A 17,577-nucleotide genomic window follows, 5' to 3' on the forward strand; every position below is an offset into this window, starting at 1 on the left:
GATTATTTCTAAGAGTGGATCCTGGAGGAGGAAGAAAAACGGACTTCTTTCAGTCTCCTATTCCTTGTGAGATGCGCACATGCCATTTCCTTAAGCACATTGTTCATAATTAGTTTTCTTAAGTTCTAATGTCAAAGAGAATGGAGAAATGTCTCAGTGGTTAAGAGTGCATACTTTTCTTCCAAATATTGTGTCCAGCCACTACACCTGGAGATACAGCACCCTCTCCTGGCCCCCATGATCAGTACACTCAGTTGCACATACCCCCGTGCAGACACACATATATGCATAGTTAAAGAAAATCTTGTAAAAGGTGAATTGTTTCTCAGCAAATTCCTTAGGCTAAACATTCATGAGGTGATTTTATAATAAGATACTTTTCCTGAGATGTAATTAATCGAAGAAACATGTAGGTATAAATTGTTTTGAAAACTCATTAAGCTTTTATTGGGTTACAATTATACCACATTTTAAAAACCTCCTAATTAAGATAATTATATAATCTTAAAAGTTGCATAAAGCCTCTCATGGGAAAATATGTCCTTGTTTTGAATAATGATATAATTTAACTCATTATAAAATCTCCAGGGAAAAAATCACTATTCAGACTGAATGAAGTTAATAATTGTTCTTTGCTGTTTTATGTCAAAAGTGTAGGATCACATAAGAATATTGACAACAGTCATCTTTTGTTGCTTCAGGATGACAGTTGAAAGCCAGGTTGCACAAAACACACCCAGTTCATAGGTCTGTGTTTGTTAGGCTGTGTTGACTTTTCTTTTCTATCTAAAATGCATTTTGTGGTTGAATTCTGAGTCCTCCTCATGGGTTTCTTTTCATGTTATGAGAGATTTGAAAAAGCTGAAGATTGCTTTCAGTCAAATCAGCAGCCACTTTAGTATGCTTCCAGGTGACAAACCGTGGAATCATGGATCTCTTCTGAGCCTGTAGATTCGGGCAATATACTTGGATTTATGCAGTGACATTTATTTTGGGTAAAAAAAAAAAAAAGGTGTGGTCTGAGAATGTCTATTCAGTATCTTCAATGAAAGTTGAGGAAGACTGAAAATTTATCTCAAAGATATATTAGGCATAAAATCTCCTGCAAAGCCAAGGGGGTTTATTTAAACTTTCTTAGAAAGATTGATTTTTTTTAAGACAAAGATGCCACTTCAGTTTTAATTATGTGCATATGTGTGTAGGTTTATGTGTTCAAGTGCATGCGCACACAAAGGCCAAGGGGGAGGATCAAATCCCCTGGAGATGTAGATCCAGGTTGCTGTGAATCCTCTGATGTGGTTGCTGCACACTGAACTCTGCTAAACAACAAGAGCTCTTAACCACTGATCCATCTCTCCAACTAGAATTAGACTTCTTGAAGATGCTGATTTTGTTAATCTGTCTAATGACACTTACGTTGAGACAGGTTCTCCTGCAGCAAAAGAGAGTGAAGGTCCTTGAGAAAGCTACCTAGAAGTAATTTTTGTGTGGATTAGGGTATTGAATTTCCATCTGAGAGCAATAGATTTATTTGTAGGTGCCTTTGAGATTTAACTTCTTTGCCCACAGAGCCCTTGGTGTCTGCTTTGCTGTTTGCTTTTACGTTCACACCTGTTTTTCTTTGGTCTAAATAGATGCAGAGGCAGACGCATCTGCTTGTTCTAGCCTTGGCTGCTCCTGTGATTCATTACACTATTTGCTGGCAATCCTTCCTTATCTTTATCTTACATGTGAAAGTTATTGAAATCCTCTCCGAAGTTGGCCCCTTTTCCCACAGAAGACGTTATAAACTACTTGCATTTATTCTCGTTTGAGTTCGTAGACTTTTAATTTGGGGGTAGGTTATGAGAACCATGAGAAATTTTATAAATCACTCCTTGTCATTGTTCTTACACTGACTGCCATATCTTCCTAGAAACACTCCTTTCTCTGTAATAAAAAGGCTCTCCATCAAATCCTAATTTCCGGGAACTCAATTTTTCTTGTAGGCTGTTTGTTAAATGATTTCTTCTTCACACAAGCAGAAGTTCGTCCCTTTGTTGGCATATACAATTGAGGCTTATTTTTTAATAGGCAAAACTGCCCAAAAATCTTGAGTCACTTGAGGATTTTTATAACCAGAAACAAGAGCTAGAGATGTTTGTTCTCAATTCCCTCCTCGGCCTTCACTTCTCTAGTCCTTGATATAGGGTTGGCATTGTAGGAATCAGATAATAGGAAGGAAATATATTTTGCTCATTGACAATGTTAGCACACTTGTTAGAACACAGAGGATGCTGAGGACTTTCTAAGGCCTGGATTGTTTACGAGAAACTCCAGTCTACACTATTCATGTTGTCTCACAACTAGACTGAATTCTGAGAAGAGAAATGTAAGTCCCATGAGGTTTCTTCCCACTCCCAGTTCTAATGGTAACCCATCCATAAGTGGTCCTGAAGCAAGGAGAAGCTGGTCTAGTTGCGCAGAGAGGCTGTGTCTGGAGGATGCCAGTGGGGAAGCAATCCTGGGCTTCTCTGTCTAAGGGCTTGAGTGTCTTTATTCTATCTTGTAGAGATTTCATACAGAGAGTTTGAATTTTTTAGACCCTACGGAATGTTGGCTTTACGAAGGCTCCTAGACCACATGTGTAAAGACCAACACGAGGACACAGATGTTCTCCTTGTTTCTCAATGCATAAAAATGACTTTATAAATGGGACATTTCCACTCTGATGTTGCAAACACTGCAGACTTAGGGGATATCAACTCCACTGTGGCCTTCTCTGAGCTTCAGCCACCTGAGGCAGGAAGTGACTGAGCACTAGCCGGCAGATGGAAAACAGAACAAAGTGTTAGACTTTTTGCTCTATGCCAAACACAACCAGGAGTATCTTTTCCCTTTTCCCTTTGGCTAATGCTTGAGGAAACACACTCACAGAAGCACCTAAAGTTGCTGGTAGCTCATCTGCTAGGTTCCTCTAGATCCACTGAAACTGCCAATCACAATTAATCATTACAAAGGATCCAACATCAAGGGAAACAGAGAAACCAAACAAGCAGCAAGATTCTCTACATAAATTAAGCTCTCCAATAGACAGACTACCCAGATAAAACTGAGCACAAGTAATTTAAGTAGATTCGGGCAAAGCAGGGCAAAACCAAATAAGGAGCTGGAAGAAGAAACTGGAAATTAAACTGGAAAGATTGCTCTATATTGACACTTGAATTCATTTCCTGGAAGATGAGGTGAATGAAAGGTGTCTGACCCACGCAGAAGTATGTTATGACTGACGGGAGAGATGAGAAAGTAAAGTAGATTTGGAGAAGATGCATGGGAGACCCAGAATGAATAAGCAACATCCCGGCGGGATGCAAAGGGCACAGTCCATACAATAGTCATGTGACATCTGTGGAAATTTCCTGAGCGGGGTGAAAACTGTGGCTATAGAAAGGGAATGGAGAGGTAGGAGGCTCCGTGGTGAGAGCAGTTGCTGCTCTTTCAGAGGACCTGAGTTCAGTTCCCAGCATCCACACCAGGCAGCTCACGGCCATCTGTAACTCTGTATCCAGGGAATATGGCCTCCCTGATCTCCTTGGGCACCTACTCTCACATTCACATATCCACAGGCAAACATACACACGAAGTTTGTTCTTTGCAAACTTGAAGTTTTCAGGCTGCACCTCACATTGAATATGTTTCACGAGGGAAATAAATCTTGATTATATAGTTTGGCTTAAGGCCTTAAGAATATTTTAAAAGCCTACAGAACTTTTATTCAATGTGTGACTATTGTAGAAAATATGAAAAGTATTGTTATTAACATATATGCCATTTTTAGAAATAGCCAACTTATAAAATGTTTCTAAAATAAGTGTTGCCCTTTTCTACTAAGATCTGCTGCTCTGAACTGATAGATGTCCCTCTAAAAAATGGGCAATTTGTTCTAGGCATCCTGTGCATATCTGTAGGTCTCCTGTTACTCGTGAAATGTGAGGATATTAATATGTAGTCTATGTATGTCTCCCACAAATTTACAGTCATGCCTAGGTTACGCCTAATGCTGAACACAATGGAAAAACTGCACAATCAGTCATTATACTCTGTTGTTTAGTGAACAATGCCAAGGAAAATGTGTGCCATACTCAGCACAGGCATTTTTTTTCCAGTGGAAGAATGACTTTTACAAAAAAATACATATCATTCGAAATGTAATTATGCCATCCTTTAAAACTTTTTGTTAAAGTTGGCATTCCTCAATAGTGACTTTTTAAACTGATTTTCTTTTTATAATTTTTATTTCTTTTCATTTTTGAGATTATAATTATATTTCACCCTTCTATCTCCCTCCAAATCCTCCCAGGTACCCCCTCCTAGCTCTCTTTCAAATTCATGGCCTCTTTTTTTTTTTTTTTACTAATGGCTATAATATGCATGCATGTATATAAGTATAGACTGGTTAGTCTGTATAATGTTAGTCATATGTTTGCTTTTAGGGCTGACCATTTTGTGTTGAGTAACATTTTTGAAAGATACTTTGGGTTTGTGGGAGCTTCAGTGTGTAGATGGGGAACCCATGGGTATGGTGAGCTAGTACATTTGTCAGTGTGACTTGGACAATGATTGACTGACATGTTTTTGTTTCTGTGTGGGTGAGTTAACTCTATACTATGCGTTGAGGAGTTCCTTCCAGCTTTCAGTTCCAGTCATGGAGGAGGCAAGGCAGGATCTTGAACTAGCTAGGTACATCACACCCACAGTCAAGAGCAGAGATACAATAAGTACATGTATGCTCACCTGCTTTCCTGCCAGTGATAATCACAATCTCTCCACTCTTAAACAGATCACTACCCATGCTTAGAGAATGGTGCTTCCCAAAATAGGCTAGGTCTTCCCACAATCAGTCTCCTTCATTAAGACACCCCCCCCAAGGACATGTGCCTAGATTAACTTGATCCAGAGACTCCCCATGTGAGACTGTCTTCACAGGTGATTCTTAAGTTATGTCAACTTGACAAACCATTACAAGAGTCAGTGATGTCTTTTTGGAGCTTACAATCTTCTGTGCAAACCACAGAGTGATAAATCCTCAGGGCTATCCTTATCTAGAAAGGAGAGCCATAGAATCAGGTCACAGCCTCCCGAGGCAGAATATTTGGGCCCGGATACCTATCCTCTAAGTCTATTACTGCACTAGCAATGCACGTATAGCAGCTGGATTCCTTTTGCTTCTGTCCTTATTCGGAGAGTTGGATCTGTTGAGCCTTTTTACCGCTACTTTAAGGTCTCCCAGGTTAATGAACAGAGGATTTTAAGTATGGCTAATTAAGAACGAGATGATGAACTCTTCTGGAAATGATTAAAGGCCATAACCAAAAAGTGATGCTGTGTCCCTAATCTCCAGGATTCTTTTTATAGAGAATGAGACTCATAATAGGAAACCTTTCATCAATGTTATTTTTTATCATTAGATATAAAATGTGAATGAAAATGGAGCAAAAAGAAAATGTTCTTCAGAAACCTAGCTATTACAAGAAATGACAGGCTCAGAATTGAGATGCCTGCAGTTACTTAAAAAATAATGTTCAAGCCCAGATATCCCTCAAAATAACAACAACAAAAGCCATTGCTGGAGACTGGAGCACAGTGAAGGGAAGACTGAACTAGAAAGTGATTCATGAGCAAAAGGAGCTTGATTTGGGGGTACAACTGGTCTGGGGTCCAGAATGTAATATCAACAGTCCTGTAACCCCGGACAACTCATTAGTCTGGGTCCAAGTGTCACATCTGTGTGGCGACAATAAGACATTCCAGTGACTACTGTGAAGTGCCGCACACACACTCACCCAACAAATACCTAAGGCACACTATGTTTTTGAAAGGAAAATGCATGTCTTTGTGCACACACATGTGACATAAGAGAAGGTAATGGCGTGATTTACAACCCTGCTGGATGGATGAATGCATCATGGTCTGCGTATTTTAAAATGCTACAGTAAAACCTGGGTGTGACATATGTCTGTGATCAGCATGCTTGGGAAATTGGGGATGGAGTATCAGGAGTTTGAGGTCACTCTCAAACTATAGTGGAGACGGAAAGCAAGTTGAAGTTCCTAATGCTGGCCGCAAGGAGACACACTAATACTTTTGGAGTTTTGACCTCTACAACCTGCTGATCCTAGTCTCTTGGAATGTTTGGGTGGAATCATGAGCCATCAAAAAGCTTTCAACAACAGGAGGACCTTGTTAGTTTGGGCCAATTTTCCCTCTAGCTTCTGTTATTTTCTTGGCTTGAATCTTAAAGCTGAGCAGAGCTAATCTCTAAACCTAAGACACATCTCTTGGTATTGATTGCACACAATAAATACACTTTGATCTATTCTAGAATGTTAATGGCTTAGATGCAGCTGTTGGAAGGGTAGTTGCCTAGCATGCACAAGGTCCTAGGTTTGATCCTCATCAATGCACAAAACCAGGCATGGTGGTAAACTCCTATAATCCCAACACTTGGGAAGTAGAGTCAGGAGAATCAGAAATTCAAGGTCATCCTTGATAACATATGAAGGTTGAAACCAGCCCAGAATACATGAGACCCTGTCTCAAAGGAATAAAAACAAAGTGAACTCTTGTGACCCCCTCGTTAGTTCATAGCCTCATCCTTGTTAAAGCTGTTTGAATCATCTGCAGAGAGTAGAGTGTTCTTAATGAGCCATGCTTCCAGACTTTCTTCATTAACCCTGAAGTCTCAACACTATTTACAGGAAGACTTTACCGACCCAATTCTTTCCATAAAGATGGAAGAAAGAGTTTACACTTGGACTTGTCTTGCTGTTGCATTCACAGGTGCAGGGTATTGCACACCTGCTTCACCATGTCCTGCTTGTTCGCCACTCTTGATCACGTTGTGTTTCTTTGTAGAGTATAGTGATGTTGACCAGGAGACAGCCCTGGCTGCAGCCCATGGCTTCACAGGCTGCCTCTCTGCTGTGCAGTTCAGCCACATCGCACCTCTGAAGGCTGCCCTGCACCCAAGTCACCCAGCCCCTGTCACTGTGACGGGGCATGTGACAGAGTCCAGCTGTGTGGCCCCTGCTGGCACCGATGCCACCTCTAGAGAAAGAACACATTCATTTGCAGGTAAATTAAGACTCTCTCCCTCCTCTGTCACAAATGGGCTCGTTCACAGGATTTGGACAATTTCCTAATTTTGTTGTTTTTCCTCAAGATGACTTCTGGAAACTGCTTCTGTTTCATCTTCACATTCTTCTTCATTGACTCTTTTCTGGGGTCTCAATTTTTTATGCATTTTACAGTTGACATTGCTAAGATTGAAAATCACACTGTTCTCATGTGCGGCTCTATTGTTTTGTTCTAGTTTAAAACTGAAGAATTCTTCCGCGTTTTCTCCTGCTGCTTAGGTGTATCACCCTATCCTTTTCCTTGTGTGTGTGCTTTAACTGTAGATCATTCTGGAACAATGGATGACAGAGAACCTCTGACGCACGCAATCAAAAGTGATTCTGCAGTAATTGGAGGTAATTGGGATGCATGGGTGATTTTTTTTGGTGGACTCATTATTATTACTAACAATTCTGAATATAAGCCTTAGAAAACGGTCTACGAAGAATCTACATATTTTGACTAGGAGATGTAGTTAAGTGCTAGAATACCTGGCCAAGAAGCATGAGATTTTAGTGTCATTTCTAAGAATCTGGGGAGAAGTTCACTTATCTTTTTTTTTTTTAACTTTGTATTGATTCTTTGTGAATTTTACATCATGCACCTCAACCCCTCACATCTTGTCCAAGAAAAAAAAAGCAAAAAATTAAAATTAAAAAAGTTAAAAATTAAAAAAAAACAAAAACAAAAACCAAATCTCGCTAGGGAAGCTGTAGGATGTCACCCAGTATACCTTTTTGCCCAAACAGTTTTGCTTGCTAATGTTCATTGCAATGAGTCCTTGGTCTGGTTTGAGGCCTCTGGCTTCTGCTCTACACTGTCCATATTAGATCCTACCAGGACTCCGCTTAGATATCCAGTCACTGCCCTGCATCATGGAGATCCTGCAGCTTTGGTTTGTCAGAGCTTCCTTCTCACATGCTCCTCATTTCTCAGATGGGGTAGATTTGGGGGTGAGTCTACTCAAAGTCAGGGATCTGGACGTAGGTGGTAGTTGAGTTGCTCAGCCCACCTACTCTTCTGTGCCTGCATGTCTTGCTTCACCCAAGGGGCAGGGCCAGCTCCGCTGATTAAGCATCTGTCAAGGGGTAGAACCCACTCTCCAGCTCTTCAAGGCCAGCTCTTCTGCAGCCACACCACCAGGGCCAGCTCTTCAGCACTGCCGTGGCAAGGGATGGAACCAGTTTGCCTGAATGCTGTATCCAGCAAGGGGTGGGGCCAGCTCTCCTATGCCCATATCCTCAGAGCCAATACTCCTGTGCCCATGCCACCAGGGCCTGCTCTACTGTGGTGCCCAGGCAAGGTGCAGGGCCCCTTTCCCTCCTAAATGCAGGTACCAACTCTCCACAGCATTGAACATCAACATGGCCCCAGCCCAGGGGCTTCTGCATGACCTTTGTTGCTAACATGGTCCATGTACATGGACCCTGAACCTTACTGCTGCAGAGCCATGGGGGTTCACATATCTTAACTGCCATACAATGACTCTTTCCTGACTTTAAAATTTTTTATTCATTGCATTTCATACATGTATACAATGTATTTTGATTCCTGTTCATTCTCTATTACCCTCTCTTATCCCTCCCATTCCCACTGAACCCACTACTTCCCAACAAGTCCTAGTCCTATTTTTATGACTTATGTTTTGTGTGACCCACATCCATTGAGTTTATTAGGTTACTTGTATGAACATAGATGGGAGGTTATCTGCTTCTGGGACATGGGCAACTTACCATTAACTACACTGCTGAATAAAACAGTTCCCCTCCTCCCAGCATCTTTTAACTGCCAATAACTCTTAGAAAGGGGCAGGGCCTCTTGACTGTCTCCTGTCCACAATAGAATGTTGACAGACTTGCACTGAACTTGAAGAAGGATGATCTAAAATTTTTACTGGGATGATCTCAGGGAATCTTCCCAAATTTCTAACTTTCTTGGAAATTCTCTGTGTAAATAAAATCTCACTAAAGCATCACACTCCAAGACCAGTTGTTGTTCTATGTAAAAGTGGACAATATTTAGCTTAAAGATGGTCGTCTGCAAGCCCTAGGGTCTTCTGCATGCTTTGTTTCCTTAGACATACTGCTTCTGCAAGGGCTCATATCACAGTAGGAAAATAAACTCTAGATTAACATTAGAAATATGCATTTTGTGTTTCCTTAATGCTTATTAAAATGGATATTTCATCATTTAGGCATGCCTATAAAAGAATACTGTGCTTTCCGTTCTTATCAAATCCCAAGTTAATAGATTGAAAGTGGTTCTTAGTAATTTTAAATTGCAGAATACATACAAAACTTTAAAAATATCTTTAATGCGACAACATCTTCTTAGAGGTATATGTTATTCAAAACCAAATTCAGAAATAGAGCTTTTCGTGATTAATGCTCTTCAGATGCTGTTAATCAGAGGACCAAAATGTTAAGTGCTTTAGCATTGCTTTGCACTCCGAATATCATATGGATGCATAAAATAAATAACCATTCAGCCTTACATCCAGAGAAAGTGATTACTCATATCCTTGAGAAACTTTCACGTAGACTTCATGCTGGACCCATTTACTCTTGTATTTTAAATAATTTAATTTTATTTTTAACTCTCTCTCTCTCTCTCTTTCTCTCTCTGTTTGTGTGTGTGTGTGTGTGTGTGTGTGTGTGTGAATGTGCACATGAGTGTAGATGCCAGTATTAGTTGGATTTTGTCAGTTTCACACAAACCTAGGCATATTTGGGAAGAGGAACTCTTAATTGAGAAAATGCCTACATAAGATCGGTCTACAGGCAAGTCCTTAGTTCATTATCTTTACAGGTGACGGATTTGGGTAGGTTTAGCCCACAAGGCACAGCGCCACCCCTTGGCAGATGGTCCTGAATTACATAAGAAAGCAGGCTGAGCAAGCCAGGGGAATCAAGCTGGTAAATGGCATTCCTAGTGGCCTCTGCACTAGTTCCTGGCTCCAGTTTCCTGCCTTGAATACCTGCCCTGACTTCCCTCAGTGAAGGAATATGACCTTGCTGGACTGAAATAAATGTTTTTTATTCAATGTTGTTTTGGTGCTTTATCTCAACGATAGAAACCTAACACAGTGCCCATAAAGGCCAGAAGAGGGATCCCCTGAAGCTGGGTTATAAGCAAATATGAGAGCTTAGAACTGAACTCAAGTCTTCTGCAAGAGTAGTAGATGCTCTTAACTACCAGGCATCTCTCTAGCCACCTGCCTTTTAAAAGATTATACTTTTAATTTTGTCTTTTAGTATGTATGTATGTATGTATGTATGTATGTATGTATGTATGTATGCGCGTGAGTGTGTGTGTGTATGCCTCTGTGTGTGTATATGTGTGTGTGTGTGAACAGTTTGATGCCTTGGGCTGTCTCTCATCTGTACATTAAGCTTTCTCTAGTAGCTAAACCCTATTTCAGATGGTGAATAATAATGGTCAAACTTTCTCTCATTGTTATTCCTAGTCTTCCCTTAAATTAAATATCTATGAGTTAAAAGTACATGTAACAGAATTCTTGTTTAATTCCCTAACAAACGAAGCCACCCTTCCCTTTTTTTGGAGTGATTAGTTTAATCTAGAGTTCAGGTAGTTATTGGAATAGTCTAATGGAAACGCATGCTGCAGTATAACCCAACGTAAACTTATGATACCTGTAACATGCTCAACATTTTAAAGTAGGAGTCCTGCATAGGCAAAATGGCACAGTTAGTGCTCTTCTTGCCTAGCTTACACACACACAAGGCAGAGAAAGAGAGAAAGAGAGAGAGAGAGAGACAGAGACAGAGACAGAGAGAGAGAGAGCGTGCGCACAAGGCAGCTTTGCCCCTCAAGCATAACCAGGGTTCATGAAATCAGTGTGTCATCTGGTTTGTTCTTTGTGGGGCCTGAGATTCAGCAGTAGCAGAGCAGCTGGGAATGTCCACATAAGTGTTGCAAGGTGCCACTAATTCATCCTGGCCACCAAGAACCAAAATAATCACACAGAAACTTATTAATTAAATCACTGTTTGGCTCATTAGCTCTAGCTTCTTATTGGCTAACTCTTACATCTTAATTTAACCCATTTCTATTAATCTTTGTATTGCCATGTGGCTGTGGCTTATCGGGTAAAGTTCTTTCTGGCTCCGGCAGGGGCTACATGGCTTCTCTCTGACTTTGCCCTTTTTTCCCTTCCCAGCACTGTTCCCCTATAGCTCTGCTATAGGCCCAAAGCAGTTTCTTTATTAACCAAAGATATTCATAGCATACAGAGGGGAATCCCACATCACCTCCCCTTTTCTGTTTAGATAAAAAAATGAAGGTTTTTAACTTTAGTGTAGTAAAATTACATATAACAATACAGTTATTAATAAGAATTACAGTTACAACATTAATATCTACTTTATCTTTTATCATAACTAAGGAAAACTATAACTTTAACTACAACTATAAATTCTTCAACTCCATCAAAGACTCCAGAAGGATATAATATTACCTAAGTAAACAGGAAGCACATTGTAAACAACTAAGTCTAAAATTGACAGAGACATCTTGCTTCCTGGACAGTCACTCAAAGTTCTTCTGTACCATTGGGGCATCCATCTTCAGCCTACAGACTCATAGTATCCAACAAACTTTTCCACGAAGCAGGAAATTTCAAACACAGTTCCACTGTACTGGCAGTTTGTCAGTCACTTTCTTCTGTGTCCTGCAGAATTTCTGACAGGCTTTTTCATTAAGCAAGAACACCAAAAGGATCGTCTCAACTTTAGGCAAGTTCAGCAGCCATTTCTCTGTGGGTCCTGCATGTCCAGTTCATCAAACAGTCCAGACAAGAGCAATCTCTTGCCCAAATGGCTAGCAAACTCCATAAGGAGCCTCTTTGATGCCCATCTTCCTCTTGAAGTAATTGGTGCTACCAAGAGCAGATGTGTCTCATTGTCATGAAAAGTCCTAAATTCTTAAAACATTTTAAGTGGCATATTCTGTAGTCTTTGAAAGATTTGAAGAATCCCTATTCATCTGAAATACATCTCTGTACATCTAGAAAATCTAATATGGCTACAAGCTTGACTATTATAGATGATTATCTATTAACATATATTTCTTAATTATACATTACATTCTTAAATGAATTCCACAAACATAATACTTTAATCAAGAGCAGAAATATACATATAACAAAATTGATCTTATACTTGTATTAATAAACAAAGATCCATAACAATGCAAATCTTTATAGCATATCCCCTTTTAAATATAAAGAAATATTTATAAACAATATTTGGGAATATGGGCGTAATTCTTCTACAAACTGCTTCCTGCTTTTTGTTGGGTGAAGTAATTTTTTCAGGTGTGTACAAGATAACCTTTCAGGGGATCTTGGTCCATCCAACCATATTAGTCTCAAAGCAATCCACAGGTTCTCATCCTCTGTGGAAACAAAAGAAGAACCTTTTTTTCAAAGCAATATATCCTCAGGCTCAAGTTTTGAATTCAAGATATCTTTAAAGTATCTATATCGGTTATTTAGCTCCTTCACAATCAAAAAATCCAAAGAAAACACAATAATATATAAAATCCAGACTCTCTATGTATTCTCCATCTTTACGTGGCTTATTTTCTTTATTTCTTTAATCTATGACTGTCTGTACTCTGTCTCTTTAAAGACTTTGTTTCAATTTTTTGTAAACCATTTATTTCTTTTCCTACTCTCTATACTCTTTTTCTTCTCTCTCCCAAGGCTACATACATTTATCCAACACTTGGACCCATTTAGAGTTCTTTTCCATCTGGATTTGTGTTTATTGCATATCTGTAATTATGTTCTGACCAGAAGTGCTTCTTAAAATCCCAAGCACTTGTCCTTGGTTTCTCAGTCCTCCTCCACCATCAGCCACATTCAGAGAGTCCGGTTTGGTCCCCTGTTCCATCAGTCCCATTCCAACTGGACTTGGTGGTCTCCCGTTAGATCTGTCCCACCGTCTCAATGGGTAAACACACTCCTCACGGTCCTGACTTCCTTGCTCATGATCTCCCTCCTTTTGCTCCTCATCGGGACCTTGGGATCTCAGTCCGGTGCTCCTATGTGGGGCTCTGTCATTTTCTCCATCCAATGCCAGGTGAAGGTTCAACGGCAATGAACACGAACTCTACAGCATGGATGGGCTCACTGTGAGCCTTGTCAGTTTGGTTGCTCACCTTCCTGGACTTAGGGGGAGCTGGGAGGACCTTGGACTTAACATAGTGAAGGGAACCCTGATGGCTCTTTGTCTTGGAGAGGGGTGGAGTAGGTTATGGGTGGAAGGGAGGGGAGGGAAGAGGGAGGAGATGGAAATCTTTAATAAAAAAAAATGAGAAAAAAAATCCCAAGCACTTCTTATAAATTTAAGTGGCACCATTACTAGGGGAAATATGACACTGCCTGCTTGCCCCACCCAGCCCAGCATGGAGGAGCTGCTCACCACCTCCGAGAGCCATGCACACTGCTCCATCTGTAGGCACACAGCCAGTCCATGTTGCCATCAAGCAAGCCATAGCATGTTGTTCACAAACTCCATTCTAACACTGGGTCTCCTGAAAGAGCCAGAGGTTATGCTGACAGCACAGCCCAGAAAGCCAGAATTTCAAAATGGCACAGATTTTTCTTGCTACAGCTGAATCAGGAAAACCTCCTTTAAAAAAGCCATGCCTCTGCTTGCTTCTAGCAAACAAAGCCCATCCAAGAAAATGCTGTTACCAAAAGATGCTTAACTCTGTTCTTTTGTGTCTAGGATTCCTTTTCAAGCTTTCTCAGGTTTTGCATGGATTTAGTCTACTATGTTGGCACACCAATTTGTAACAGGGGGCTTCTTGTTGGTTCCTGACTGCTCAGCCCTGAAATTACACGGAAACTATATTATTTAAGTCACTGCTTGACCCATTAGCTCTAGCTTCTTATTGACTAACTCTTATGTCTTAATTTAACCCATCTCCGTTAATATATGTATTGCTATGTGGCAGTGGCTTATCAGGTAAAGTTTTATCAGGCTCCAGTGGGGCTACATGACTTCTCTCTGACTCTGCCCTCCTTTTCCCCACCTAGCTATGTTCCCCTATAGCTCTGCTATAGGCCCAAAGCAGTTCCTTTATTAACTAATGATATTCACAGCATACAGAGGGAAACCCCACATCTCATAAGTTCCAAAAGTTTCATGCCAACCATGTGCAATTTGTCTGCTCATTCACAGCTTAGGATCCTCTACTGTGATGCTCTGTCAGGTAGTACCAAGAGGATTTTATTCCATTGTTGTGCTAGACGTCAGTCATACCTAATATGTAAGCACAGTTGAAGCATCAAAACATTTCCCAGAGGAAATAATCCTCTTGTGTTCTCAGCTGTAGGTAACCAACTCTTTGTGTATAAACAAGAGAGGAGGATAGACTCAGTGAGATGTTTCTAAATGATGAGCGGGAGATGGAGTGTTTCTAGCCACACTGTGAGGATAAAGATAGCACCATTTCAGACATACAGAGATCTGCATATATTTCCCTGAGAACACACTTTCATGGCGTTTGTACAACAGGACAGAACATGGTAGTTTATTTTATTTATTATGAATATATTAACTTGCTTGTTGGGAGACAGGTAATAGGTTAAGTTCAAGGTCTTTCCCTTGGACATTAAAAGTAATGGCATGAAACTTGCCTCAAGTTGAAAGAGATAAATCACATACTCAGAGGGTAAAAAGTCAGGAACCATTTCTGATCATCTGGATGTCCCTTCTAGATCAATATGATGGTGACATTCATTTTTGAAGCTACAACAGTACTCTCTGTAACATATTAGATTATTTTTTCACATTGTAATTATTCAGAATCCCTTTCTCTGAGCTAGAAACTTTATAAGATATTTGAACTAACTAAAACAACTCAATTAATTGTCTTTACAGGGATGAGAGACAAAATATATAACAACACATGACTACCCTGATTAAAATTGGTTATTAATGTGGTTAAGTAGCCATAGCCATTAGTAAAATTATTAAATGCATATTAGATTCATTACTATCCTTCTTGGGTAATCCTGACCTAGGCAAAAAATTGGCTTATCGTCAGCAACATTATTGCTGTCTCTGAAGACTCTGCTGAGTTAATCTTTCTGAAATTTCCAAGTACCTTCAAGTTTTGATTTAATTTCACTATACACACTTACACTTATTTATTTTGGAATGGAGTCTGAGGGCATGGGATGTAGTTCAGGTGATAGAGTGTTTGTGTAGTCTGCATCAAGCCGTGGGTTCCATCCCTGGAATAGCTTAAACTGGGTGTGGTTCTGTCTGCTGCTTGTCCTGTACTTAAGGATGGGTACAGGATTACCAGAAGTCCAAGCTCATCCTCGGCAACTTAGCAAGTTCAAAGCCTACAAAAGACCCTGTCTCAAGGAAAAACATATTGACAAAATAATGTGGAGTCTCAGTTTTGCCAAATCAAATTTGATCCACACTGTTATTTTAATAGGATCTATTTTTTTTAAAAGAGTCTGCATTCATCTATTAGTGTCCTAATGACAATTTTTAAAAAGATCATAAAATCATGGTGACAAATACTAATTTTCCAAAGTATATTTTTATTTGACTCTTTTAATTTTATCATTAGCAGGAAAGATCATTGGATGCTTTCCTTGGGTAATAGATTTATTTCATTTCATCGAGACAGAACTATCAAACACAGATATCTGAGCAACTATAATTTTCTTATTAGTGTGACTGAAGTGTAAAAGAAAAAGACCAGACCGACTCACAACTCAAATGTGTAAAGAGTGCATTTCTGAGTCAGGCATCACCCTTCAGTGTGCACCAGACATGCTTTATGTATATCTCCTGTTTCAATACACAACCCATTAGAAAGGCTCGTAGTCAGCGGTCAAGACTTGATGAAATGAATTATTTTAACTGTCTCAAGAAAGCTATCCTTAAATGAGATTGACTTTGGCCTGTCAGTACAATGTCTTCTACTCCACAAGCCAATGACTAGCAAAAGCCAATGGTGTGAAGGTCCTCATTTGTGCTAACCACTCACATTTTCCCTGCTTTCATCATATACCATTAGTGAAAATTTTAACACCCTGAAAAAGGACCTAAGACCTATGATAGACTAAATTTTCCTCTGTGGGTCCCCATCCCAGTGTATCCTGAGGACTATCCAGGCTTTACACTCCTCTGTGAGGAACTCATGTCACTCTAGAGCTAATACTTGTAGACACAACTGAGAATTGTAGCCCTTAAAATATTTACTCAGAATCAAATTTTCAAACTCCAATATGCCTCGTGCAGGTTTTTACATGTTTACATACCTATATCTATATTTTATTATTAACACTGCTCATGTACTCAACATACTCCTATTCTTTGACAGTTGAGTAAAAAATCAGTTTCATTGACATTGTTACATATTTAATCACAAAACACAATCTCTGTACTGCATGATAATTAACTATAACATCAAAAATAATTAAAATTTCTTCATGTATAATTATGAAACAACACTTGGTCATAGGAACATGTGTGATGCTTCCTTAGATAAATAGGAACACATGAAGCAGATCCAATATAATGCACATTCAGGAAAAATGGAAGAGACCGCACAAAGTTGACAGAATCCCTAAATAAACTGTATTATAATACTGCTTTAATCAGAAACCTGAGAGGCTTTTTGTTTCTAATTTATATCATGTAAAGGGTTGACTTCAATGGAAAATAATATTCCCAGGACTAATTAAGCAATGAACTTGACACAGTGTCTATTCTTACTGGGTATTTCTTTTCTCTTCTCTCTCTAGGTCTGATAGCTGTTGTGATCTTTATCTTACTTTGCGTCTCTGCCATAGCTGTTCGCATTTATCAACAGAAAAGGTTATACAAAAGAAATGAAGCCAAAAGGTCAGAGAACATAGACAGTTCCGAGGCTGTTTTGAAAAGCGAGCTTCATATCCAAAATGCAGTCGGTGAAAATCAGAAAGAGTACTTCTTCTGATGGGCAGCAATCCTGTGACTTGCAAGGATGAGTTCATTTTCATAGCCAGGGGCTCTTGGGGGACAAGAACTGCTCTAGCCCTGACCATCCAGGCGATGGATCTGCAGCACAGCTATCTTGCCATGTCCAGGCTCGGGATGGCTCCAGGCAGCCTCCTCCAGTGATGTGCTTCTAGCCATCATTCTACTTAAGAAAGGAGCTAGCTGTTGGTGTCCCTTGCCGACTTCTGCACACAATCAAAGCCAAGTTTAACTCGCGTCACAGCTACGGTTTTTAAGGGTGGAAACTGTAGCCCTTCTCTTCATTCTGTAAAACCTAAGTTTTGTTAGAGGTAAGAATCAAAACTGGACTCTAACGGCCTTGCTTTACTTGAGAACACACATCCTGTTTGCTTTTGTCTTCCCATGGTGTTGTTCATGAGCCTGG

The 17,577-nt window shown here is 39.9% G+C and overlaps 1 protein-coding gene across 6 annotated transcripts in view; it reads left to right on the forward strand.

The window, feature by feature from the left end:
* Cntnap4 (contactin associated protein family member 4) overlaps positions 1-17,151 on the forward strand; it is a 302,762-nt gene extending 285,611 nt beyond the window's left edge. For 5 of the 6 annotated variants that reach the window (XM_038312860.1, XM_038312866.1, XM_038312865.1 and 2 more), the window contains 3 exons: positions 6,895-7,113; positions 7,440-7,511; positions 16,958-17,151. In XM_038312860.1, coding sequence (XP_038168788.1) covers positions 6,895-7,113; positions 7,440-7,511; positions 16,958-17,151 — 485 coding nt within the window. The remainder of the gene's footprint in view (positions 1-6,894; positions 7,114-7,439; positions 7,512-16,957) is intronic. The other variant, XM_038312862.1, reaches the window with a different exon arrangement.
* The last annotated feature ends 426 nt before the right edge of the window (positions 17,152-17,577 follow it).

This window comes from Arvicola amphibius, chromosome 15 (genome assembly GCF_903992535.2).
Source record: "Arvicola amphibius chromosome 15, mArvAmp1.2, whole genome shotgun sequence".
In the NCBI taxonomy this organism is placed as follows: Eukaryota; Metazoa; Chordata; class Mammalia; order Rodentia; family Cricetidae; genus Arvicola; species Arvicola amphibius.